Source organism: Venturia canescens, chromosome 4 (assembly GCF_019457755.1).
Source record: "Venturia canescens isolate UGA chromosome 4, ASM1945775v1, whole genome shotgun sequence".
Lineage (NCBI taxonomy): Eukaryota > Metazoa > Arthropoda > Insecta > Hymenoptera > Ichneumonidae > Venturia > Venturia canescens.
In genome coordinates, this window is record NC_057424.1 from 21,271,226 (window position 1) to 21,297,577 (window position 26,352).

A 26,352-nucleotide genomic window follows, 5' to 3' on the forward strand; every position below is an offset into this window, starting at 1 on the left:
CGCTCAATGGAAACGCGCGCGAAATTCCTGATGTCATTTCCGTTTTCTCCTCTCCAATTCTTTTCCCCCTCCTTAGGCCCTCATCCATTAGCTAGCTTCCGATTTATATTTTAGTTCCATTACGAAAAACCGTCCGTATGCGAGAAAGATTAAACGAATCATTTTTATCATGTATTTTATACATTTTTTCTTATCGATAACGCGACAAAATAATGGCATTGGCTCTAAGGAGTTGCGGTGCTCGCAGCGATGATTCGAGCATCTCTTTTCTGGTTAGTTATTGTTGAGTCCTTGTTCAAGGAAAGCTCGCGATACGAGATAAACAGTTCCGGCGGTTATTTTTTTATTTCACTGTTGCAGGTAGTTGCCACTAGCGATTTGTGCGAAATAATATCCGAAGGTTTACTTCGAAATTCGAGAAAGAGAAAATGTCGTGCGGTTGTTCATCGGTGCGAATCAATCATCGAAGTTGTCAAGCGGAGACCCGAATTGAGTGTTGATTTTATCGTTTTTGCTTTTGATTGGAGGTTCAGAAATTCTATATCAGAGGTTAGTCATGAACTATTTACATTGAAAGTGTTCTCAAAACTTGGCCGTCTCTAATTACCGGCTTAGCCTAGATTTACAATAAACAAAAAAGTCTTGTCTTGAAGAATGTTATAAATATTATTATATATATTGAAAGTTTGAAAGAAAAATAATTTATTGTCTTTAAATTGAATTAATAAGAATAATTGAAAGCAGATAAAATCATATTGCTTTCAGAGTACTTGAGTTCAAATTACTTTCAATACATTTCGAATAACCTATTTTAGTTTCCGTATAATATCTAGGAAATGGAAAAGTATATTATCGATTACACATGACTGTCAGACTCATGTTACTGATTATATTTTAATACTGGAAGATTTTTGGCTATCGTAGAGACCTGGATTGATTTGGATTTTGAAACTATGGAAAATTTTATTTGTCAGTTATTATTATGACTTTCATAACTCAATGAAATTTTTGTGATTTCCTCATATCAGTCTTATTCAGGATTTATGCAGAGAAAAGTTGATTGTTAGTAATGTAAAATAATGCCTTGTTAGAAAACAGTAATATGTACAAAGAAAATTGAATTTTGTACTTGCAGATAGAGGCAAATATAAGTTTGATTGACGAACACTATATAATCTCAGGCTGTGCCTGTCTGGTAAACTGTACTGGTGTTCCAAAAACTCTAAACCTAACATTTGCTCAGGCAAAGAAAATTAGTAAGAAGTTGAATCTCTCTTTGCTGACATACAACATTTTGGTAAGAAAATTTGAATTTATTATAGAAATAACCCTTTTCCTATATTCGTGGTACATTGAAAAAAATTGAATAAATTTCAAGCTCAAGACTTCTTTTTGTTCCAGGATGCTGAAAAGATATCAGCGTTGGGAGATGCTCTGTTGAATCTTGCGTATGTGAGATTGGGTACGAAAATTGGTATCCCAATGTGTCCACGATCAAAAAACTAGGAAATAACAAAAAGTAAGAATGAAGAAATTATCAAGTAAATCACAGGCCTATGCGTCGAGTCAGGAAGATAGCGAGAACGATAGCGACGAGACAGAATGTAGTATTGGGAGTAATTCGACTGCTGGTACTCACAGGAGTGACACACCAACGCGGAGTACAAGATTTCGGCGTAAGGGTCGTCGCAAGAACAAAGCAACGAAAACAAAGCCGGCCAATGACAAGCCATTGTACAAATATTGTTGCAGCGTGAAAGAAGATCACGGACAACCCCTGTTCGGTGTGCAGTTCAATCACTATTTAAAAGAGGGAGAACCAATGATATTTGCATCGGTGGGGAGTAACAGAGTGAGCATTTGGGAGTGTCCGGAAGGTAGTAACATTAAACTACGGCAGTGTTACGCGGACCCGGACGTTGAAGAGAATTTTTATACTTGTGCGTGGACTTACGACGATTTGGGCAAACCATTGTTAGCTGTAGCGGGCTCACGAGGAGTCGTGAGAGTCATAAGTCCAGTGACCGCGACTTGTATAAAGCATTACATCGGTCATGGCCACGCGATAAACGAATTAAAAGTTCATCCAAACGATCCGAATATATTATTGTCAGCATCAAAGGATCACGCCCTGCGACTTTGGAACATAAAATCAGATGTTTGCATCGCTATTTTCGGAGGCGTCGAGGGTCACAGGGACGAGGTCCTGAGCGCTGATTTCGACATGCATGGCACTCGTATAATATCGTGCGGCATGGATCACGCATTAAAATTATGGTCCCTCGACAAGCCCGACATGCAAGAAGCCATAAAACAATCGTACTTTTGCAACCCAACCCGAAACAGTCGTCCCTTCGATTCGGTGTTGCAACATTTTCCTGATTTCACGACTCGCGACGTTCATCGTAATTACGTCGACTGTGTTAAATGGTTCGGTGATTTTATACTGAGTAAGTCTTGCGAAAATTGCATCGTTTGCTGGAAACCAGGACGTCTCGAAGATTCGCAATTGAGAAGCGGCGAAACGAGCGCAACTATTTTACACCGTTTCGAGTTCAAAGAGTGCGATATTTGGTTCGTTCGTTTTTCAACCGATTTTTGGCAAAGGACTATAGCTCTCGGTAATCAGGTCGGTCGTACTTATGTTTGGGATTTAGACGTCGATGAGCCGGGCCAAGCGCGTTGTTTCTCACTCCAGCATCCACGATGTACAGCTCCCATAAGACAAACGAGCCTTAGTCGAGATGGCTCAGTTTTACTCTGCGTTTGTGATGATGCGACCGTTTGGAGATGGAATAGAGATCAATAATGAATCTTCAGTGCCATTTTCTCTTTTTATTAACACTCGTGGAATGGACAAAGGCAACATTGACGACTGTGAACTATACATTTTGTGTGCGCGATAAGCGACTAAGTTGCTCGAACGTTTACTGTTTAACAATATTGAACTGTTCACAGTTTCTACGTCTACGTAGTTTAGTTAGGCACTGTGTTTTTTTTTCGTCGAATTCTCGACTTCGATATCGATCAATGAACAATGGAACTGATTACAATCACTACGCCAATCACGCGTAGATTTTAGTTAGGAATTGTGTATTATCGTTTTTAATTTTTCCTATGTAACTTTTGACAACTCTGGTATCGATATTGCAGCTATATTTTGTACCATTCGAATGCTGTTTTATATCGTACAAATATTCCTCACCGGAATGATGAATTGTCGACAGGTTTTATCGATAAATAGTGAAACTCGTTAGATATAGTTATTTTTACGTAATAAATATTCATATTTTCACCGAAAATTATAGTAATCCCTATCATTTGCTTCATAGAAAAGTATCTCAAGTCTTTCACCAATGGCAACGATTGTATTGTTATTTTTTCACTCCGGCAATCTTCGTTTTTTTCTTATCGTCAATTTTTATGGAAGGGCGATTATCAAAAGCTTATCAGCTTTGATTCACAAAGTTTGCACTCTTCGCGTTTAGCTCTTCGCGATGCTCGCAACTGCTGCTCCCAGAGCAGCATCTCCCGATTGTCCCAACTCCAAAGGCAATTTGAACCAGTGCGAAACTTCTTTTTGCAATACGGGATTCCTCACGAGACCCGAACCGTTTCCAACTATTCGCTCGATTCCTCTTTCTTTCAAAATCTCTTGAGGCATCATACTAAAAACAAAAATCATGATCAATGTTGAAATATATTAAGACAAAAATTGAATTAATTCTGAATTGAAAATCCTTGTTCGAGGAACACTTACTTGTGCAAATTTTTTATTATTCCCGAGCAAAGTGCTCGGAAAACGTGTCCTAGTTGCAGCGTATCCAAGGTTATTCCTGTCGCGCTAGCTGTTGCATCAGGAGCATAACGTTCACCGAGCAAATACGGTTGAATCTCCATTCCATTGCTAACACGATCCTCTTGACCGAGGGTTATCAATCTGTCCCATACTTTGGCTGTTGCCGAACAATTAATTTAGTAAAACAGTGTACTATTGACAATTTTTTGTTTTTTTTTTTACAGTTTCATTATCATTTCTCACATTGTGGAACTGAGAATCCAAGTTCCATTGTCCACTGTTGGAGAGTTTTGACAAACGTTGCCAAGTTATTGCCTCCGTTGAGAGAGGCCGCGACGGCCAGGTATTTCCCGTCAAAATAGGGGAAGAACTCGATACCACTGGATGCCGATTGCTCACCGGGACGGAAAGTTGAATCGACGTAGGCCAGCTGAGCCGAAGTGGAGATGTTCAGAGCAGCTTCGCTCGGTCCTTTCAGTAGTGCGTAAACCGAACATTGAAGATCTCCTAGCGCAACTCCTGAAAAGAGATTTCTTACTCGAGACTATTCGAGCCACGAAATCCTCGGAAGATTTTTTTTTCTATTTTTTGACGTTTCACCGTTGAGATGCCATAAAAGATTTGTTTCTTCTCGCTAATGATTTTGTGCCGCCACAATTATTACATTTGGTAATAATTTGTTAGAAGGAACTCTTTACCAACTGTCACACCGGCTGGAATTCCGAACCATGCTTTCACCAATTTCCCAGCAACTTTTCCGGGCTCCAATATGACATCTGGCAAAAGATGTACCGGAAATCCAGCGTCAGTCAAAGTATCCGTTTCCCAGCGTGCCTCCTCAGGCATGAAGTATCCCCAGCTCGCAGCGTTTTGGGTGCTCATAATCACGTGATCGTTGCCACACAGTAGCTTCACCACGAGGTCTTGTACCGTACCGCATCGCTCATATTTCTCAAGTTTATCTGCTCTGGGATCAAAAGGCATGCGGTTAATAAAATTTGCAAATATTTTTCGTCGTTTCGTGGCTTTGTAACAAAAGTTCGATGGCGCGGTTCGAACCTGTTTCTGGCGAACCAAAACAACGTGGCACATCCGTATCCCGTGTGAACCGGAAGATGGCTATTGGATGGTGGCAGGGTTTTCAAAAAATTCATATCACAACGTCCGTCTTGCCATGTGTAGAGATTCGAAACATTTTCTTTTTCGACTTCTAACTTGAAGGTAGCGTCCTCTTTGCTCGCCGAATCGATAAGATTTTTCCACAGGGTTACACCGTGCATCTGGCCGCATATTCCGATGCTGTCAACCTGGTTGCAATATAATAAAAAATAAACATTTTTATTTCATTACGAATATAAATCTTAGGTGACAAAGTTTCACGAAACTCGAATTTTTTAGCTAGATTTTTCTACGCGAGGACTTTCGTGGTCGATATATTTGAATGAAAACTGGAAACGAGGGTTCGGTATGTTTATTTATAAAACTTTAGCTCAATTGCTTAACGTTTCCGATATACCATTCGATTCGTGCAAGGCCAAATCGTACAGTTGTTTTCTTTAGAACTGTTATTCTGTTTGAGATTTGCATCACTTCGCTATTTAAACGTTCGAAGCAGTTCAATTGGAAAAGAAAAAAAATTTAGCTTTATTTCGAATGAAAAGGAGAATAATTTTTTTAATTCTTTCCCCATTTCTAGTTCTGAGGCGGTGAGTGGACGCTTTGTGAAGGCTTTCAATAACGGAATTTTCGTCGAATGAGAACATACAAAGTTCAGCATTAAAAAGACGTTAAATTTCCTTTTGTAAAAACGATTTTTTTTCTCAAGTGAATAATTTTAGAATGAAGTGATTGTTGCAATGAACTATGAGTATTCACCTGATGCAAAAGATCCTTGGGAAGTCTGGATACACAATTGTGAACAGCGGAAAGAATTTTCGGCACATCTTGCTTGTTCCCCTCGATGCCCAAGTCGCTGGGGACGTTGGCTTGCGTGTCTTTCGTTTGTTTAGCAACGATATGTCGAGTTTCCTTGGACAGGACAATGACTTTGACCGAGGTAGTGCCAAGGTCGATTCCGAGAACGTATTTTTGTTGATGTTGTGACATGTTGGTTGAAATTTCACAGAAACAGAACGTTACCGCGTTAAGTCGTCGAGCTTCTCTTCACTCAGGAGTTTTGCTTCAGACTGCGTTTCTACTCTGCAATTGACAGGAGAGAACAATCAACGCTCGTTAACGGATAATGATCCTATTACTTCATCAATCTCGAAGGGTATGCGAGTACGATAATACGAACGTTGAAAAAAGAACGCTCCAAGTGCTATGACGCGGACACGCGGCTTACCTTACTAATAAATTACATTCCGATCTCTTCCACGAATGCACTAAACGTCAAACTATTATTGGAGGAAAAGCAAAAGTTTTGGCGGCACCGCGCACCGGGATGCTAACACATTTTTAGGACTCAGGTGACCATCTCTTAAACAGTCTATTCTTGGAGTTGCTCGATCACGTGAATATTACTGTAACGAGTTTTGTCAGAAGTCAGAAGTTCGAAACTGGTAAGGGATGCGGCGAGCTACACGGGACCGTCCATGTCGAAATGAATGTTTCTAGTTTCGAGTATTTTTCATATTTTTTTAACCCTATCATTTTCCCTGTTTTCCACAAAATTACGTTTTTTTAATTGCTACCTAAAATCGCTCTGAAAATGGCACCGATTCGCATCGACTATTTCGCTCTTATCGTGGGACAATTTTTTGTTTTTCTCTACCATAAAAAAATCGATTTCGAAAAATCATGTAGGCCCGAAGACAAAATATCCCACAACTCTCAAATAATGTCAATGAATGTTCTGGCTTAGTTAGAAACGAAGTAAATCTATGTCGTTACTTGCAATTCGCTATGATTCTAAAAGGCACGCCCAATAATAATCGTCGATCATTTCGAAATTACATTGGTTGGAACGCGTCGTCAAATGATTTCTCGTCCATGTTTTCGAATAAATCATCTAATAGTCGGAATCACGAGAAGTGATTTTTCGATTAAAGTAAGCAAGTAATGCAATAAAAACAAGGAATAGAACGAATTTTGTCTATTAAGAAAAAAAGCACGAAAAAATTAAACAATCGAGTACCTGAATCCTCGAGCCCTTGTTGGTCATATAACAACCGTATATTCCTAAAAAAACTCTCTCAGTCCGTCTATGGCCGGTAGTCCATTAAATTTTTTATCTCAAACTGGGAATAAGTGACATTATGTAATGTTATATTTTATCAGGCTTATCGCAGTCCATTAGAAAAAAATCATCTCATTTTATCTCTTTCGTTGTCGTATCCCATTTTTTAACATATTAGATTTAAAAAATAAATTTGTTTACCATTCGATGTTTTCAAATTGTTCGAGAGAATTGTTGTGTCGTACAAAAATTGTTATCGAAGCTGTACGATGAACGGTGAAATTTCATAATACGATGCAATATTTTAATCAACGAATAATAATTCAAGAAAATTATGTACGAGGAAAGATCCAACGGTTCGGACGCGTACAAAGAAAAGCCTTCCGCACTTTCGTATTTCGTCAATCTTCCGAGGATGACAGCGTGATTGTTGACCGAGCTTCTACACCATAAAAAGAGGCAGAGATAGCCAAGTTCATCTTTTTCAAATGATATTATTAATATTATATTAATATTTTTTTGATTAAACACTGAGTCGATTGTACTGTTAAAATCTCAATATGTTATTATGACCGGCGGCTGGCGTGAGCTCTTAAAAATTCATTGCTCGTTCAAAACGTGATATCGTGATCATGCTTACACTAGGAAAATCCCGCATGTATTTCCGCCTGCATGTGCATACTATCAGCGCACTCTGCAGTATCGAGCATAAGTTTGATGTGTTTGTTACATACGTACACACTACACATGGGTAGCCTTTGGACCGTGATTTTGTGCTCGATTTTTCCACTTCAACAATCACCGGCCCCGAATAATCATTTCCTTCAAAGCCTGTGCTTTTAATGAACTTTTTAAAAGTCATACGATGATAAATTACTATTTTTTAACATTGCATCACTCTATTTTTATCAGAAATGTCGAAAACGATAGAAAGATGGGCAATTTTTCGTATAAATACTTGACAATGTTTGAATGTACTTTTGAAAATGGTGACTCAACAATAAGAAATAAAGAATTTTTAATATTCCATCCAATTCGATCCGTTCATTCCAAAAGCTTCCGAGTTATTGGGTTTCCGCATTAACGCATCCTTGAAATTTTGATACCGAAAACTTGAAAAAATGATTACACTTGGGTGAGATTCACTTGGAGTATTTCATACGATGAAAAAATGATTTGCACCTGGTCCCAAATTATTGCTGGATACCGTTTTCGGCTAGTTTAAAAGTCCAAACTTCATATTTCAGAAATATTCTAAATTTTGAACTAGAAAATTTTAAATTGATCGACTTCTATTGAACGCCATTCTATTTTATATTATCACATTAATTGTATGAAAATCTCCCAACTTTCCCAGAAGTTTCGTTGCAAATTTTATATTCATTCATATTATTTCATATTCTTGATTAGATCACGGTTTTTGGGATAATTCTATGTAAAGATTGCATACGCGATGCAGAGGTGTCATCTGAAACAAGGTTGCAATTAGAATGAATGTTATTTACAATTTCCGCACGTTTATTCTTCCCGCAATTTTCACAAAATTATGACTTCTTGCGCACTCTCCTGTAGTTACACCAGTACAGTGAATATCTTTAAAAACCAGGATCCCAGTTGGTTTCCGGTGGGGTCTCGTAAGTTCTGTAGCAGATGAGAGTATCACCAGGTTCTATCGAAACATTAGGGTCCTCGAACCTCAAGCCGCATTCCACACCATTTTTTATACTATCTACTTCGCTCTTCAAGTGCCTCATAGATGCCAGTTTTCCTGTAAATATCGGCTCATTAAAAAGACGTGTCACTGATAAGTAAGACTCGTGAAACTCAGTTGAACTAACCTTCATATATAATCCTATTATCTCTTTTCAATTTAAACATGGCTCGTTTTTTCAATAAACCTTCGGTACATCGACATCCCGCAACGTTCCACTTTTTCTTTCTCTCCGTAATTACAAATAATTGCAAAACGTTTGCTTTACCTTAAAACGAACAAACGATAACAATTTTTAGGTAAATTTGATGTTTAGTATGAAAGTAGACTGAAATATAAAACTAGTTTTTTTCATCGGCAGTAATTTCGGGGTAAAAAAGGTGTACATCAATGTTCCAAACGTGTTTCCTTTCAGTGTAAGTAGCTTGCGTTCGTACACTTTTTTAATTTATTCTCAGAGTTTCAAAAATGAAAAGAAAACCGGTCAACTCACCAAATATTTCTTCGGCTTCACCTGGTGGAAGTCTTTTCGTGATTTCCCCTTTCACATCATCCACCAATTTATAAATTATTTTATGATGCCGAACTGGTAATTTATTTTCTTCAACGATTGTAGCAGCAGATGGAGTTGTACTTGTATTGAAGCAATATATGATCGCTGATAAGAAATTCGGAAATGGATATAAAATGATAAACGATTGTGATTTTAGTGAGTAGAAGAAAATTTTTCAGTTGATCTTTCACCTTCAAACGCTTGGGCCAATTCTACCTCCGATTCTGTCAAAGGACCAACACCATAGTGAACTATATGTAAACGGCAACGATCCTCGTCAGTGTACGTATCAAAAACATCGAGAATAGCTTCGATGGATCCGGCGACATCGCCTTTTAGCAGTATATTCAGTTTCGGTACCCCATCGTCTTGAATCTCTTTTTTCCTTGGTCCTACACTTGATAACGGTCTGTATCTACCAATTCTTGAAGATCGCTTTTTCTCCAAGTAAGCTTTGTATACCTAAGAATTCGAAAAGTTTTTCGTTGCGGGTTTTCTATTCAATTGACTGAGCTTATATCGTGGACTCAACGAGAATTACAGACCTCTTGGTGCTCGGCCTGTTTTTTCTCGATGAATTTCACTTCTTCCAGAGCTCTTTGTTCAGCCTGTTTGGATTGTCGATACTGCATAATCAAGTGAGCTTTGCGCTCGTTTTCTACCTCCAATATTTCATCACCTGCTGCTGGCAAGTCACGCCATCCTATTATTTGCACCGCCTCCGAAAGTTTAGCTTCACTCAGCGGTTGACCAGCGTGATCGAACATTGAACGAACTTTAGCCCACGCTACTCCACTGACTGAAATAGACAATAAAATTCATTTTCATGATCGTATCTTTGCAAAATTTTGAAAAAGAATTCTACGATAGATTTCGAAAAACCTAGGAAAATGCAACTAAGAATGAAAATGAAATGAAAAATTCATCAGAAAAGAGGAAATTATGAAGAACGCAAAGATAGTCAAAACAGATTTAATAGTCTTGCTAGATGTATCGGCCTGTTTAAAGGTTTTTTTGTTCACGTTGGAAGTTATGAATTTTAAAAGTTTGAGGCGACGAAATATTTTATTATATCGTATCATTGATTAAATTGTGCTTGCACATCGTACCAAGAACTGCTCTTTTATTGAGAGTTCCACGCTGTATGAGAACTGTGGCGAGTTTCCCTCGTCCAGGATCCGTGCTCGCTTCGATAACAACGCCTTCTGCAAAGCCTGTAGGATCTCCTTTGAGGTTCATCAATTCCGCTTGCGTAGCAACAGTCTCAACGAGAGCTGTCAAGTTTGTACCATGTAAAGCGGAAATATTTACACTCTGTATGTCACCCCCGAGCTCTTCAACCAGAATACCCTGCTGTGATAACATCCTTTGGGTTCTTTCCTGTTGAACGAATTCAGTATTTTTAGTTCCTCAACAATGAATTTGAGGATAGTTTTATATTAATAAGGGACCAAATTTCTGATCTTGCAATGTTTACCTACAATGTCGGCAGTGGGCTTATCGATCTTGTTAATAGCCACGATTATGGGAACATTTGCCTCCCTGGCCATCCGAATGCTTTCCACTGTTTGTTCCATTACACCGTCATCAGCGGCTACCACAAGAATCACCATATCTGTTGTATTTGCTCCTCGCTCTCGCATCGCTTTAAAAGCAGCGTGGCCCGGAGTGTCCAAAAATGTCATCCTTTCACCACTGGCTAACGTTACTACCTCATTCACAATACAAAATTGTTAAATAAATATTGAGTTCATGTGACCCAGTTGGCGTTGTGTGCTTATAATTTTCGGAAGAATTCGAATAGCTGAAGAAATTTATTATTTCGAATAAAAAAACTTTGAAATTATGCAAATGCTTGGAATTCGAAAGAAAGTTCATTTCAACTTAGTTGAGAATTATGGTCTTCATCTGGGTCAGAACCCAGAAAAATTTGAGGAAATTTTGGATTCAAAAGTATACCATTAAAGGCCCCAATGTGTTGGGTTATTCCACCAAATTCTGATGCTACCACTGATGTATTCCTTAGACTATCCAAGAGAGTTGTTTTTCCATGGTCCACATGACCCATAACTGTTACAACAGGGTGTCTTTTCACTAAAACAGCTGGATCCGGTGGAGGGCTTAAATAATTCATTTACCTGTTTAGTTATGTCATTTACTTATGAATAAAGGTCTTAGAGTAATAAGTCATTAGAAACTAAGCTTTCAATCCTTGAGTACTGCTCGCGACAAAAGTAAATGCACTAACCGCTTTACAGCATCATGTTTAATTTCCATAGTATGTGAATCTGTTGGTTTCGATGCCATTCGGAATTTCAATCCAAGTTTTCTCACTGCATCGTACAGAACATAGTGATTGCCTATGATAGTGTTGCTTTTATAAACTGCGGTGTCCGAATATGAAATTGCTTCCAAAACTTGATTTACCGATCTATTAGTAGCTGTAGCCAACTCTGCCACAGTCATGTTCCTCCAAATATCAACAACCGTGGATTTTGGTTTTGTTAAAATTGGGACCATTTTTTTTTTCTAAAAAAATAATTGAATGACAAATAAGATGCTTCAACCTCATACTTCATGAAACACTATATCTTATTGACATTGTTGACAAATTTGTCAAATTCATTTTAATATTCAAAAAAATTTTAATATCATTGATGCTTCTGCATGTTGAATACTAAACCTGTGCTCATCATAGACGTAAATTTATGATTTACCCGCTCTTCTGCCGTTTTCCTTTTTTTGAAATATAATGGTGTGGTATGATAACAGTGACACTCGATACATAGTTTATGACAAGCACTGATTCTTGTCACCGCGTATGGATCTATCCCGAACATCCACCTAAATCATAAATAACGAAGTCGATATTAATATCAAACAATTGGATAAACTTGTAGTTGAATGAAGGGGTTAGGATCGTTCATGTGTTGAAATCAGTTGTTCTACAATGTTTGTTGATTTCAGTGTTCAATAGATATTTCGTGCGAAACGGATTTTTTATAACGTAGGAATTACGTATTTCTTGGATGCGTTAAATCACCTTTGTTTTAAACACGTTTGGACCAAGAACGCCGCCATTGTTTAATGTTATAATTCTATTGTTCTATATAGTTCGAGCATAATCTGAATTCATGCTATAGTGGAGAGTTAAGGTGATCTATCACTTGCGTGGTGCTTGCGTGAGTGCGAGAGAGATTAGCTGCAAAATGGTTATACGTTTTACGCGGACATCCTTGATTTTTTGAGAAAAATGAAAAAAATGAAAGTTACACCTTGTTCTCTAATAAAATGAGAATAGCGTGTAACTCTTATTTTTTTTTCAAATATCAACCTACTCGGAATAAAACGTGTGCAGCAGGATTTTTACCGACTGAACAAGTGATAGATCACCTTAAACCTGGGCGAAGGAATGGTAAATTGAATTTTTCAAGGAAATATTTCAACAACAAACTCTTGAATTATTCTAGCAATCATTTGCTAATGAATTATGAACGGATGCATGATTAAAGAATTAGAAAAATCAAACGTGATCTTTTCGAATATTTTTGATGCGACGGTTCCGGCGGTTTATAAGACATGTGTATCGTGTATCGGTACGGTAGAAACACCACGTGTACTCAACACGCTGTACTAGTTTCGTACACTTACCATACGTTGGTACGTGGTGGCGACAATTACTAGTACGCTGGTTATCTCAGTACCAAAAAGTGGCAGTTCGTGAGTTCGTGAAAAAATTTTAGCTCGTCTCGTATCCGTTCGTTACCTTTTCCATCAGCTGACTAATTTGCGGACTATATTGCTTGACAAGTTTGACACAGTTTAACGTTGTTTAGTCATCAATATCGAATAATAATTTTTCAAACGTAAACAGCAATTAAAGCATACACAAAACTATGTTTGAATTAAAGATTTACGGAAGCAGCAAGGGAATTTCAACGATCCTGAGCCATGAACGGGGCCTGGAGTACGACGAAATTTGTAAACAACTAGAGGATAAGGTACGTCGTAAAAACGTTTTCCCTTAAATATCACAATTTACGTATATTTCTATAATATAATGACATTACTAGGAAATCTAAACAAAAAGTGAGTTTAATTTATAAATGACTGTGCGTATCGATTTAAGAGAAACATATAAATGAGTGAACTCACAAATGGCAATTTAGCTGTCATGAATCGTGATTTCCGTTTCTGTCATTATTTTTTATTATTTCAAGGAATATTATTCCTGAAAAATATGTAGCCTAAAGATTTGGTTATTATAGATGTGATATTAAGAGTCTCTGGCATTTAAGATAAAGCATTTGAAATATGGTTTTGTAGTAACCAAAATGTCTCCGAGTTGCTAGGTTGCTACTGCGACTCTAGATATTATTTTTTTGGTAAATTCTTACAGACCTGATATGAAACAATAAATAGAAAAATCTTTGATTCTTTATTCTTGTATTGTATTACCAGAAATAAAATTGACAGTTAGATAAAGATTCATAGAATTATAAAGTAGATTGAAGTGAAATTCATATTTTTTTCAGGCTCTAGCAAAGGGTACATATTACATCGAACAAAATGGTCGTTTGGTATCTGAGAAGCATGTCGGATTACTGGAGGGCCGAGCAACGCTATTTCCAAGGATTTTGGGAGGAAAGGGTGGTTTTGGTTCTATGTTAAGAGCAATAGGAGCTCAGATAGAAAAAACAACAAATCGTGAAGCTTGTAGAGACTTGAGTGGACGTCGTTTGCGAGACATAAACGAAGAGAAAAGGTTAAAAGCTTGGATCGAGAAGCAAGAGTCGCGAGAGGAGGAGGAGGTTGCCCGAAAGAAGAGGAAGTTGGAAAAGCTTTGCGCCGTACCGAAGCATGAGTTCTCAGACAAAAAGTATGAAGAGGAGCGTTCCGCTCTGACCGATAGAGTCGGAGATGCTGTAGAGGAAGGAATTAAAATGGCCGCAGCTGCGGCTGAAGCTGAAGAAGTGGAGAAACGAGAAAAACTTGTGGCTAAAAGAGTAGGAAGAAAAACGATTTTGGACGACGAATTCAATTCGGACGAATTGGACAGCTCTGATGACAGCGACGATTCCGATGACTGCGGTCGATCGAAAAAAATCATCACAGAGAAAAAAACTTCATCCGAGTGTAGCAGCTCTAGCGACGAATCACGTTCAATTGCAGCAGGATCCAGCAAAAGTTCGGATGACAATTCACAGCCGTCCATTCCTGAAGCTCCGCCAATTAATGAGAATATTACGAAAAGCTCTACAAAGCAGCTAACTGCGTGAAAGCCCAGGCGGTTTTTGTTCAATTTAAATAAAATTTCATCAGCAATGTTTGAACGCATCTTTGCAGCCAAATTTTTGTTTCAATATTCAGCTTTAGTCTCCAATAATTTTTGACGTTAACTATGCATAAAACTTAGTGCATGAAGACGAAACAATAATTTAACGTATGAACAGAAAATCCTCTTCAGTCTCGTGCGATGAGTTCGTTCGTTTTTTTCTGAATAGACTGTTTCAACATTTTATCATGTTCAAGCATTTCTTCCGAAGATCAGGAATCATTGCCAATGTTTGTTTCGTAACTTCTTGGTCAAGTCCTAAAATTGATTTTTAGAAAGAGCCAATAATCCAAAATATCCACAAAAATGTCTGAATTTTTGCACGTTTTAGTAGTATCGCTAAAAGTACTTGGACCAATCGAAAAAGATTTTGGCTGTTATGTGACAAGTTCTCAATACGTGAGAATACGAATAACAGTTCAGTTTGAAGTTTATCCCAATTTTATTGCGATAGAGAGTAATTCAAGGAGAAACATTAATTGCCGATTTAACGATCATATGTAATTCGATTTGACGGGCTAAGTGCGCCGGTGAACGAGCAAAGCAGGAAAAGAGTTTATAGCTCTCGAGCTCATGCGTTGTTCGTTTGTTACGGAGATAAGAAAAAAAAAAAGAGAACAAAAAATACACGCTCTTGCGAATCAAGTATAATTTGTAGTCGTAGCCAAACGGGTTTTGTACTCTGTACCGAAAACAATATACGACATTCATTTAAATATTTATTTTTCGCATTGAAATGGAAAAGTTTACATTTTTTTGTGTTCACGTATTGTTAAGCCTCTTCGTTGTTTCTAGATCGCATGGTAAGGCCCAATATCATCGCTGCTCTTCAGGCAGAGCTCGATCGAACTGCACCTAAGGCAATTCGTCGATCCTCTTTTAACACTTTTCATTTATTCCCTTTTTACTGTTCTTCTCTGTAAAATACACAGGAATATCGAATAATTTATAGTCAAAAGGCAAAATTCATGAAAAAGTGATAATTTTAAACATCAAAATATGGAAAACATAAACTGCGCTCCAATGTGATCACGAATCTTGTGTAACAACTGGGATAAATAAAGTAAACAAAGCTCAAAGCCCGATGGAAATTGCAGACCGTCGATTATTTTCAATGAAAAATCTTCGTTTAAGGACTTTTTGACACTAATTTTGCTCAAACAACGACAGACCATTGAACAAAGTGATTCGAACGCAACATACTTTTTTCCTCGGTCGTAACATTTTTTTTCAGTCTTACGATTTGTGTGTAAACGAGTACAAGAGCAGTGAATCGAACGCCTATACGAGGTTAGTGTTTTTACAGTAATGGTAAGGAAGCACCCAAGTTGGATGCTATTGGACCACGACAAATGTGGAGAATCAGCCTCGGATCGTATAATAGGTGGTAAGAATGCATCGATGGGAGCGTATCCTTGGATAGCAAGAATCGCTTACGTCGATGGTGCGAAAGAAACGGCCTTGAAGAAACCAGAGATAGCTCACAGATGTGGTGGAACTCTCATTAACAAGATGTACGTTTTAACCGCGGCTCACTGCGTATCGAATCTACCTGGCAAGTAAATGCAATACCATTTTTTCATCACAATTATTACAACTACGATAGCGTGTATTAACTATTCGTATGAGAAAATTCGTCATTGAGATCCACACGAATTAACCGAGATTTGATTTCTAATTTTTTATTTTTAATCTTTTCGTGGTTTTGCGGAGGCACTGTGGAAAATAAAATTTGAAAAAAAAACACGTGCGATCTGAAAACATTGGATTTTTGTCGTTGGCTCACTGAACAGTTTTCTCGCTTGTTTTCGTCAATTGAGAACAGAAATTTCGCGTTTCCGGGAATCCACAATTGAAAGCTGAACGATTCTTGCATTGAAAGATTACTCAACACTTTTTTGTCAGAAAACGAAATTTAAAATTATACGAAAACGAGTCTACAGCGAGACGAAAACCTCAAGAAATTTTTGCATTCGAAGAACTATTTGAACTTCTTTTCCAACCCTCTGTTAGGCTTGAGACACGAGGGATGACAAAAGGGGATAAATGGAGTCACGAATGAATAAATAATTAAATAAATACAAAAGAAACGATCGAATTCGCAGGTTCAGAGTGGTGGGCGTGAGACTCGGCGAGCATAATACGCGAACGAATCCGGATTGCGAGGGTGGATTCTGCGCCGAACCCGTACAAGATTTCAAATCGGTCCAAATAGTGGTACATCGTAAATACAATAATCCGATGTTCAAAAACGACATCGCGGTCATAAGACTCGATCGTCCCGTTCAATACAATGGTGCGTGATTTAAATACTCGCTAAATTTGGAATTTATTCATTTTCAATTTTTGAGCTGCACGTCCATTTTCACTGTTCATTTCCCCGAACGTTTGTTTTCTTCCGCGAATAGCCCACTTTGAATTTATCTCGAACTCAAGTTTCAAAATGCAGATTAACCCTCGAGTGGAGCAGAAACAGTTGAGATTGTTTATTTTCGTCTTTCATCCCAACAAATTGAGCAGTAAAACCGTGCGATCAAATTGAAATAAGTTTTTTTCTCCACATGGCAAAAATGAACGTGCAGATTGGGTGAAGCCGTTGTGTCTTCCGAGTGGTAAACTTCTCGACAAGGATTTCGTAAACAGCGTGGGCGAAGTCGCAGGCTGGGGAATATCCGATATACGTGAGTAGAGAAAAAATGATTTGCTAATTGCGCAAAGAGAACACGAAAAATGAGCTTTTTCCTCGTTACAATAACAAAAAAACGAATTTTGAACTGAAATCAGTTGAAAGTCAACAGAAAAGACACTCGAAAAAATGCTTTACGTGCTCTAATGCTACTGCTTTCCCAAAACTCTTGTACAGACCATCCGAAATCTAGTGTTATTCTCCAAACGATCAAACTGCCGATAGTCGCGACGAAAAAATGCGCGACCGCTTTCAAGTATCATGCGAGTATTGGACCAGAGCAGATGTGCGTGGGTGGCAAGATCGGATCCGATTCTTGCGGGGGTGACAGCGGAGGACCCCTGATGAAAGTCGAGGAGGGCGAATCGACCCCGAAGTACTATTTAATCGGTATCGTATCGTTTGGTGCCAAATTGTGCGGTGAGACAACTACTCCGGCTGTGTACACGAGAATATCTCACTACATCGTTTGGATATTGGACAACATTTCGCCGTGAATCTCCTCCCCGTATCGACTTTATTTTTAATTCATTGTCTCATTGCTTATGGACATTTATAAAAACGAACCGATTTAACCGCTTGAGCAATAAATCCGACTGTGAGTTTTCGCCAAATTTTTTTATCGCGTCGTAAGTACAGCAATTTTCTTTCTGCCATTCGCGTTTGGTGGGGTCGGAATGCTGCTGGTTCGTTACCGTATTTTTGTCACTGCGATTGCGGCTGATCTGAAACTTACTGGGGATGATGAAAAATTGAGTGGTTTTTTGAAAACACTGTCGAAGTTAAAATATTTTCAATGTGCTGAATTTTTTGTCGTTTTCTTCACAAAGTTGATACTTTTCCTCCCATTTTTATCGTGTTTTACAAACAAATTTTCAGTTGTCAAAATCAAATACGTTTGTAGAACGACGACTCAAATATCGAGAGTTTTGTTCGCACGATAATACACACGGTGGCTACGCAATAAAAAACTTTTCAGTGATCCTCCATTCTCACGCTTTTCTATTCACGACGAGGGTTTTCTCGCACATTCGAAAATATGAATTTGAACGAAATTTCGAAGATTTATCGTTTTTTATTTTCATCAATTTTTCGTACGAAAAAAATAAAGCGAATTTCTCGATTAGAAATTCGGTTAAATCGATGGAAATGATTGAGAAATAATTGGCATTTTGGGCGATTTCCTTCTCGATACTTCAAAGCAATTGAGGCGCGTCGGTGTTAGGAGAACCGCCACACATACGTGGGCAGAGAGCTAATCGCATCGAAGAATAAAGGCCCGGCGATACTAGGTGCGCGATAATTAAAAGTTACGAGGTACGTTTTCGATATCGGATTCCTCCTCCACTGCCACGCCGCGTTACACCGATGAGCGAGCGCCAGAACCGAATGTGCATCGCTCGAGTGTGTATTACTCGAAAGGAAGAAAGAGAAAGAGTGAGATAGCGAAAGAAGGAGAAAAGAGACGGAGCTCTTGATAGGGTGAATTTGAACGACGATAGAGGCCAGGTGCACACCTTGTCCCGAAATTAATTGACGTATCGATCTGCGTATGCCGAAGAACGGGGCTTCGAGAATTCGATTAAGGCTTCTCAGCCGCTACTGCCGTTGTATATTTTCATTAGTATGTTCTACGTATATCTACGTCATATGCAAAGTGAGAGGGGCTTTTCATTTTTTAAATGCGGAGACTCCATTTTTGGAATGGCAAAGTTTGGTAAATCGTCTCTGATCATCAATCATTTTGAGGGAATATTTTATCCGCGTTATTTCGATCAGTTCTGACATTATTTTTCCTCGCAGTTTATTCTCGTTGAGACGGCAGACTTGATTAGAAGAGTAAACCGAGTGGCTCGAAGGTTTTTTATTGCATTGCGTTCGCAGTTGGATCGAACGTCGCCTGTGTCCTTTGACTCTTGTTTTCGAACGAGCAATTCGCGTTTCAGGTTTAACCGAATCTGTTTTTATAGGAATGAAGAGACTCTTGAGCACGAATCCCTTCGATTTCTCTAGCGATAAAAAGCTGCGGTCACTAAACGAATAATTATTAATAAATGTAAAAACTGCCGAATCCCAAATCCGTTGGTGGCTGACGTTTTCCCCCTTTCCGAAGGGATCACGGTCACGGAAGAATCGTTAATAAAAAGGAAATAAAAAAAATCGAGCGAAAAGCACATAGCGAGTTGCGTGCCGATTGGATGCTCAGAGAACGAACGACGTGCTAGCGCGGAGGAGGTGAAAAACGCGAACAACGGAGGAGAAACTTAAAAAGAAAGAAATTAAAAGAAAAAAAGTAGGAGGACAGAAGAGTGGTGTACCGCGGGTGGCACGAATGAGTGAAAAAAAGAGAAACAAAAATGTCGATGCCACACGCAGGCTTGTGCCAAGGCGTGTTTATAGTAATGAGGCTTGTCGTTATTTGTCCAGCGAGAAAGGGATTTATCGGCTGGCCGATACACCACAATTCCGTGAGATCTCGTTGCTCGATCTTGTTCGTTCTTCTCCCGCCGCGTGAGTTTCTCTCTTTCTCTCTTCGTCTCCGCTCTCTTACATATATTTCGGTGCTTTTTCTCTCTACGCCAAACTTGGCGCTATGTGTGCGACTAAATATATTGAAACTCACTACCGCGAGCTAAGCGTGTGAAAACATTTATAGGCGCACTTATATACGTATAAGTATGTATACATTATTTGTAACTAAATAGCTACCTGATATTATCTGTTCGACATGAACGATTCGCGTTTGCTCAAAAAACAAAAACCCCTATTCCGCACAGTTTCTTTGGAATTTCACCAAAATATATTCTTTTCGTTTCCAATGATCTTTTTATGGAATTTTTGATAGACGACGTTTCAGGATAATGGTTTCGTGCTCCGCGCGTCGTTGAAAAAACGATTTTTCCCAAATTCGTGCTCGAATTTCTCCGTACCTTTGTGTCCTTTTTTTTCAAGCATTCGTACAAAATATTTTCCCGATAGTACGCAAAAAATATTTCGACAAGTTTGAACTCCCGTTGAGAACTTGAATCAAATTCGGTGACAAGCGCATCACGAAGGTATAGAATTCACAACTTTTGTCTCCAAAGATGATGTTGAAAAAAAAGATCCTTCAACAAAGTACGGTAATTTTAACAAAGCTTTTCCCATATTCTGGATACTGTTACCGAAGTGCTTCGTGCTCCTATTTTCATGGGCTTGATCCCCAGGAAAGAATTCGTCCCCGCGATAAATTCAGTTTCCATAAGATCTTCTTGTACACACATTTAACGTTGTTTACGTACTTTCTTAAGATAAATGGTCACGAAGGATATTGTTTCGAAGCAGCACTACGTCGGTGTCAACTCATTATATAATGCGGAGAATAAAATATGAGGGAAGAAAGGCAGGATTTGATGAGCGTCTTTAGGCGTATTATTGGCTTCCCAGATTTTAATATTATACACATACTCGTCGTAGAGGGAACGCCGAGGAAGGCCCATCGCTCTCGTCTTTATTATACTTACTTGCTCGAGCGATTATCATAACTAGAGACCTCTTTGCTCTCATCTTTAGTCACGTTCGCGCGTTTTACCGGGGTAAACAGGGCTCCGAGTATGAGAAACTCGAGGGGCGGGTGATTCTCAACCCCGCATTCTCTCTCTCCGGTGGTGTATTACATCTTGTATGCTCGTATATACGCGAGTGTGTCGAGGGAAGTGGAGAGAAAAGCGCGAGAAACTTACCGGCGGTCAAGTGCAAAAATATAATGCACGCTCGATATCTTATTACGGGAACGATGTACAGGCAACCAAACGTCAAATGGCCAAACAGTTTGTGCTCCGATGCTATTTCGAATCGATCCTCAACACGAAAGATCGTTTCGATTCAAGTGACAAGGCCGATTTGAATCGCGAGAAAGAAGTTTCAGGCTGTCGGAAGCGCTTCGCACTATTTCCGTACTTCGATAAAACGATACGAAAAAGGGTGGACTTTGTGACGCGTTGGGAAAGAGCAAAGGTCATCGCGACTTTGGTCAGCGTAGCAATAATTCGGAGGGAAATTATCGCGGCAAGTTTGAGATGAGAAACGATATTTAAAGAGCCCATATAAATATGTGCAAATTTGGGAGAGAAACGGGCCGTTAGGAGGGTTAAAACGAGCGTCTCAGCTGAGGAAAAACGAAGGATGCATTTTGTAGAGGAGTTCTCGAGCGCGTTCGCCGGTGCATCCTATAATGCGATCAACGAGCATAGCGCGAAGGTGGAGAAGAGGAGGGTCGGCGAGAGAACCGCGCGGCGGTCTTAAATCCCGTCTCGTAGAAACTTTTCTCTCTCTCCCTCCCTCGCGGCCCTCGTTTTTTCTCTTTCTTTTCGAACCTCTCTGTAGCCGAGGATCGGAAGAGTTAGAGAAGCGGCGAGGGGCTGCGGGGGGAGGCTCGCGTCGTGCCCGGGCGCAACGTTCCGCCGAGCTTGCCGCGGCTCAGGGAAGGGGGAAGGACAAACCAGCATCATCAAAGAGGCAATACATTATATTACGCCTCTACACGCGACGCACTTGTATGTGTGTGTGTGCGTGTGCCTGTGTGTGCTGTGAATGGAGCCTGTGTGTACACGAAAAAGGTGAGTTCAGCCGTTAAAACGCGCAATGTGCGAACTTCACGTTGGTGTGTGCAGGCGCGTCAAGTTATTGGAGAATCAATTACTCGCTCCTATTGTTTATGACGGGGACCCTAAGGGCCCGGAGTTCCTCTCCTCAAGCCCATGCTCTTCGAACCGCGCCTCAATTCTCTTATTTCCTCCGCTCTTGCTCTTCTTACTCCTCCTTTTTTCTTCCCGCATCTCGGAGTCAATCCATAAGGCGAAAGAACGCTATTCTCGCGTGCTCCGCTTTAGCGCACCCACCCGCGAGCACAATGCTGCGCGCTCCTCGATCGCCAACTAAAAAATTTACAAATTAGCATCCCGCTCTTCTCACCTCTTCATATCTTTTTGGCCGCCCCTAAAATCTCCCCGCTCACGAGAGATAAGTGGCTTTTGGAGTTTTCGAGCTACCTCGTAAAAAAAATAACGCATCGAGAAAAACGCTCTCGCAAATGAGTGCCGACGTTCGAGTCCCAAGCGGGCGAGCAACGGATTGAAAAATTTGGCTGCGGTTCTCCTCACACTTCGATCGAGTTTTCTTGCGCGATGAGAAGAGCCTGGTTTTTGGAAGAAATTAAAAATTTTTCGTGACAGTAGATCGAGCTTGTTCGAGCTGAATGAAACTCCACATTGCTCTGCGCTGCGATTCCCAGAAATGAAGTTTCACGGATCGCACCACGTGCGATCCGTAAATTGGAAGACTCGAACCAACCCTCGCTCGAAGCCAGCTTTCCCATCTCCAGTTTTAGTCTCAATAAAGAGAGAATAAAAAAGAGAGAAAATATCGAAAATTATCGTTCGCCGTTCGAACGTATTCTATTTTCAAGATGTACAATCCTGTAGACGAGATAAAACTCTAAAGATTCGAGCAATATACTCGTACACACGTGCACACACGCATTCGAACGGACGCTCAAGAGTGTCATCCCCACACGCGTACACCAGAGTCAAGCCGTACAAATATACGTATATATGTACGCGTACTTTATGCGGGGAGACGGGCGCGCGCGCGCGCGCGCGATCGTCCCAACGAGGAGCAGAGAGTAAAAACGAGCGAGCGAGAAGAGGCGTATAGTTCATAAATACGGGACCGTTTGGCTGTAAATCTTGCTTGCCACCCTGGGAGAGAAAGAGAAAGATAGATAAAGAAAAGGAGACGAGGAGAGAGCTCGCGGTGGTCCCGCACTCGTCCGCCACGGCGTTCATCCTCGTTGTTAATTGCCGTGTTTTAACACCTATCCGTACGATCGATCCTCGTGCCGACCAGAAGGAACCCTTGCGCCTCTTTTCTCTCGGGATAATCGTGGCATGCTCCGCGGGCATTCCTCTCTCTCTCTCGCTATTTCTCTTTCTCAGTTTTTCTATTCCCTCTCTTCCGCCTCGCCTCCTTCGCATATTCCAGATGTATTTCATTATATTATGCACCTATGCGCTATGCGTATATGCACGTTCGATCGGCGCTGTTGGAGTAATGAACAAAATGGCGTAGTCGTAATTCAGCCATTAATGAATAGGTGCTCCGGCTGCTGGTACACGAATAATCGTAATGTATGAAGCTAATAAATCAAATTGATGGAATTTATTCTTTTGTCGTATATAAGCTGCTTTCAAAAAGGCTGCGTTCCGGAGAAAATTGTCGGTCATTTTCGATTTTATGTTAACGGGGCGAATTCGAACGTTGTTGGGCGCAATTTTCAAAGCTGCTTGCACATCGCATCTGAGTAGAAATTTTACTTTGAAACAGGCGACAATTTTACAGTGAAGTTTGAACGTGTAATTAGCCTTTTACGAACTGCTGATGAGCGACGAACGAATCGTCGTTGTCGTCACTCGTCGTTACGTCGCTCATTCGATAATCGCAGAAAGGAAATAAGGCCTCGTTCCTCCGAGTCTTTCTCTCGGACGTTTTTTCCCCGCTGGATCACCTCAGGGCGTGAAAATACGTAGATGGGATGCACCCGCGCCAATACAGTTTTATTGCATCTCGTCGGGGATATAAACTAATGTCCCGATGTATATACGCATAGAGCAACATAGTCGTACTATTACACATTGCAATGGAAATTCGAGAAGAGGCACTCGTTCCGCGGTGGACAACTGATGCAGAATGAGAATATAAGGAAGGCTAGATGAGGAAAAAAGGAGAGAAAGAGAGAAGAGAGAAGAGAGATATTGCACGATAAATCGTGCGAAAGAGGTTGAAAGACGTACCGAGAGGAATAGAGCGAGAGCTGCGAAGCAAACGAGGCAGAGAGAGAGAGAGAGAGAGAGAGAGGAGGAAAAATTGCATACAGAGAACGAGACGCATCGGTTCGGTTCGGAGTTGAGTTAGTTATTACAGAATCAATTACCAGTCTATATTTATAGTCGTTTGTAGTTGTGTAGTAGCGTGTTCTTAAGCTGCGAGTTGCCGTAAGCCCTCGCATATGCGTGCGTATTCATGCCTTACTAAACGAGAAACGAGAGAAATGCAACGACGAGATCCCGCGACGACAAAGACGCTCAGGCTTTTCTAGCCCCGTGCATAACAAGAGGGAAAAAGAGAGCTTTATATTTTCTTGTTTGCGGGCGAGAAAACGCGTCCGAGATTACATCGGGAGATACGACCGGAAATTCACGGCGTACTATGTTCGCCTATATATTCGTGTATACGCGCGCTTGTATTCATGCAGATAAATATGTACACACGTATACACGCACGTATCTGCAGCGTGAAACATTCGTAACGTGTGTGCTACGCCCTCTATTCTACACTCGCCTATATATTTTAAGTCGTTACAAATACACGGACGTACTAAAATCCCGAACAGTACCTTTCGTTCGCCCTGCGCTAAAAGGAGCGCAAGCTCGAGTACGTTGACCCCCGTTACGTTTGCGCCTTCTGACGCACCTTGACGATCGCCAAGTATCCCTCGGAGCTGCGATTTATATACGACTCCGTAGAATGTTGAATTGCTGATATACACTCGCTGCTTATGAAATCTCCTGGTTTCTTACAACCCAATACTCGAGATCGCGAATACCGAAGTTACTTGTGTTGGCCGATTTCAGATTTCCGAGATAACATACGCGTTGTCGCTATACGTCCTCGTAGTTAGATTCTGTGTCTTGTGAAGCCGTTTTGTCACATCTGCTCGATTACTGATACGCGGTAAAAGCTCTAGGAAAATGAACAATGTTCTGAAGGAATGACGAAAAACGGTTTTCACAAAGTAAATTCACGACGTTCTCGACTCGGTGTCTAAATTCTGTCGATTTTTACTTCATAATTAAATATGTTATCACTCTAAATTAATCGTAAATGAATTTTTTCAATTTATTATTTAGCGAATGAAATTACAAGCGATTTATTGAAGGGGAATCCATCACTGACAGAAGCCAAAATTCCATTCGTCCCTGGCTGAAAAATGTAGTTTTTTATGTAAAAATTCGCTTCAGAGAGCACAAAGGGAAATGGATGAAGAAAAAAGTATTAATAAAAAGACAGAAGGCTGTGACAGGAATGGGCCAAGCCAAGAAAAAACAAAATTCCGAAATAAGCAAATGTGAGGTTATACGCGAGTGCTCGTTACCAATTTCGTTCAATATTTAACGTAATATATCTTTGTTTCTAGCAAGACAATCGTCTCGAATTTCTTCCCAAAACTTGTCATAAACTTCGTAAAAAGCGTTCATTCCGTATATGGAAAGATTTTTTTACACATGTGTGCTTTTCTTCATATTTAAACACGTTTATCTCAATAACCAATAAGACGAACCCCTTGAGGAGGAAATGAGCTTGAGAAAAATATGGTGATAGTTTGATGAAACTTTTACAATACATTTTTCGATTTATTTTTTATAGTCTCTCTAGTTTTTAATCCATTTCACTGAGCCATTTTTTAGTAAATTATTTAAAAACTTGAAATATTTAACATCTACGCATAGGAAATAACTCCACAGGCCCCATATTTCCGTACTCAAAAACAAATGAAAAATGGTGATAGGTTAGAAAAAAAGTACTAATCCACAGTTTAAGATGATGGATCAGTCGGTAATCACAATCGTGAGTGCGAGAGAGATAGCTGCAAATTTTGAAAAGGAAATTTTTCCACATCGTTCGTCTGATCGAAAAAATAAAAATGTCATCGGATTTTTGCGATCGTGCTGCGTACGATGACATTTTTATTATTTTAATCGGACGAACGATGTCAAAGAGTTTCAATTTCAAAAATTCGAGGTGTGATTACCGACTGATCCATCATCTTAAACTCTAAAAAACCTGTGTGCAAAATTGGAGGTTGTTTCATTCTAACATTTTTTGTTTATTTCACATAAATTCCACCCAAAAATGACCTATTTTTGGGGGTCAATCCCTTATGAACAGAGCAAAAAGAGTTTACATAATCTAGATAACTTTGATAAAAACAACCAAATCCGTATTTACATAACCTCACTTTACGTGAGGTTAAGACTTGACGTTAAGTTGTTA

General features: G+C 39.7%; 5 protein-coding genes across 9 annotated transcripts in view; 3 read left to right on the forward strand and 2 right to left on the reverse strand.

The window, feature by feature from the left end:
* Positions 1-1,155: 1,155 nt before the first annotated feature.
* On the forward strand, positions 1,156-3,302 carry LOC122410214 (polycomb protein EED-like). Its single transcript, XM_043418335.1, has 2 exons — positions 1,156-1,297; positions 1,402-3,302. Exon 2 carries the CDS (start codon positions 1,526-1,528, stop codon positions 2,807-2,809), a length of 1,284 nt encoding a protein of 427 aa, XP_043274270.1. The 5' UTR covers positions 1,156-1,297; positions 1,402-1,525; the 3' UTR covers positions 2,810-3,302.
* On the reverse strand, positions 2,816-7,598 carry LOC122410212 (sedoheptulokinase-like). Of its 3 annotated transcripts, XM_043418333.1 has the most exons (8): positions 7,179-7,598; positions 6,936-7,038; positions 5,675-5,998; positions 4,859-5,106; positions 4,498-4,766; positions 4,043-4,318; positions 3,761-3,956; positions 2,816-3,668 (listed from the first exon to the last, which is right to left on the reverse strand). In XM_043418333.1, the coding sequence occupies exons 3-8, from the start codon at positions 5,903-5,905 to the stop codon at positions 3,485-3,487; spliced, it is 1,404 nt and encodes a 467-aa protein (XP_043274268.1). In that variant the 5' UTR covers positions 5,906-5,998; positions 6,936-7,038; positions 7,179-7,598; the 3' UTR covers positions 2,816-3,484. The 3 variants fall into 3 exon arrangements, with proteins under 3 accessions (XP_043274268.1, XP_043274267.1, XP_043274269.1); XM_043418332.1 differs by lacking the exon at positions 6,936-7,038; XM_043418334.1 differs by lacking the exons at positions 6,936-7,038; positions 7,179-7,598 and adding an exon at positions 6,144-6,233.
* An 870-nt stretch (positions 7,599-8,468) lies between these two features.
* The window catches only part of mIF2 (mitochondrial translation initiation factor 2), an 83,844-nt gene continuing 65,960 nt past the window's right edge, over positions 8,469-26,352 (reverse strand). Inside the window, exons 1-11 of one of the 3 annotated variants that reach the window (XM_043417423.1) lie at positions 12,893-12,911; positions 11,959-12,085; positions 11,490-11,770; positions 11,201-11,361; positions 10,723-10,949; positions 10,351-10,621; positions 9,787-10,040; positions 9,433-9,703; positions 9,182-9,346; positions 8,816-8,956; positions 8,469-8,745 (exon numbers count right to left, since the gene is read on the reverse strand). In XM_043417423.1, the coding sequence (XP_043273358.1) occupies positions 8,573-8,745; positions 8,816-8,956; positions 9,182-9,346; positions 9,433-9,703; positions 9,787-10,040; positions 10,351-10,621; positions 10,723-10,949; positions 11,201-11,361; positions 11,490-11,770; positions 11,959-12,081 (2,067 nt within the window). In that variant the 5' untranslated portion in view covers positions 12,082-12,085; positions 12,893-12,911 and the 3' untranslated portion in view covers positions 8,469-8,572. Of the gene's footprint in view, positions 8,746-8,815; positions 8,957-9,181; positions 9,347-9,432; positions 9,704-9,786; positions 10,041-10,350; positions 10,622-10,722; positions 10,950-11,200; positions 11,362-11,489; positions 11,771-11,958; positions 12,086-12,284; positions 12,468-12,892; positions 12,912-26,352 lie in introns of those variants that run through there. The other 2 variants (XM_043417422.1, XM_043417424.1) reach the window with 2 other exon arrangements.
* LOC122409696 (replication stress response regulator SDE2) lies at positions 12,964-15,667 on the forward strand. The gene is made up of 2 exons (XM_043417429.1): positions 12,964-13,242; positions 13,777-15,667. Exons 1-2 carry the CDS (start codon positions 13,138-13,140, stop codon positions 14,518-14,520), a joined length of 849 nt encoding a protein of 282 aa, XP_043273364.1. The 5' UTR covers positions 12,964-13,137; the 3' UTR covers positions 14,521-15,667.
* On the forward strand, positions 15,844-17,876 carry LOC122409695 (CLIP domain-containing serine protease 2-like). The gene is made up of 4 exons (XM_043417428.1): positions 15,844-16,135; positions 16,682-16,872; positions 17,159-17,257; positions 17,440-17,876. The coding sequence occupies exons 1-4, from the start codon at positions 15,885-15,887 to the stop codon at positions 17,757-17,759; spliced, it is 861 nt and encodes a 286-aa protein (XP_043273363.1). The 5' UTR covers positions 15,844-15,884; the 3' UTR covers positions 17,760-17,876.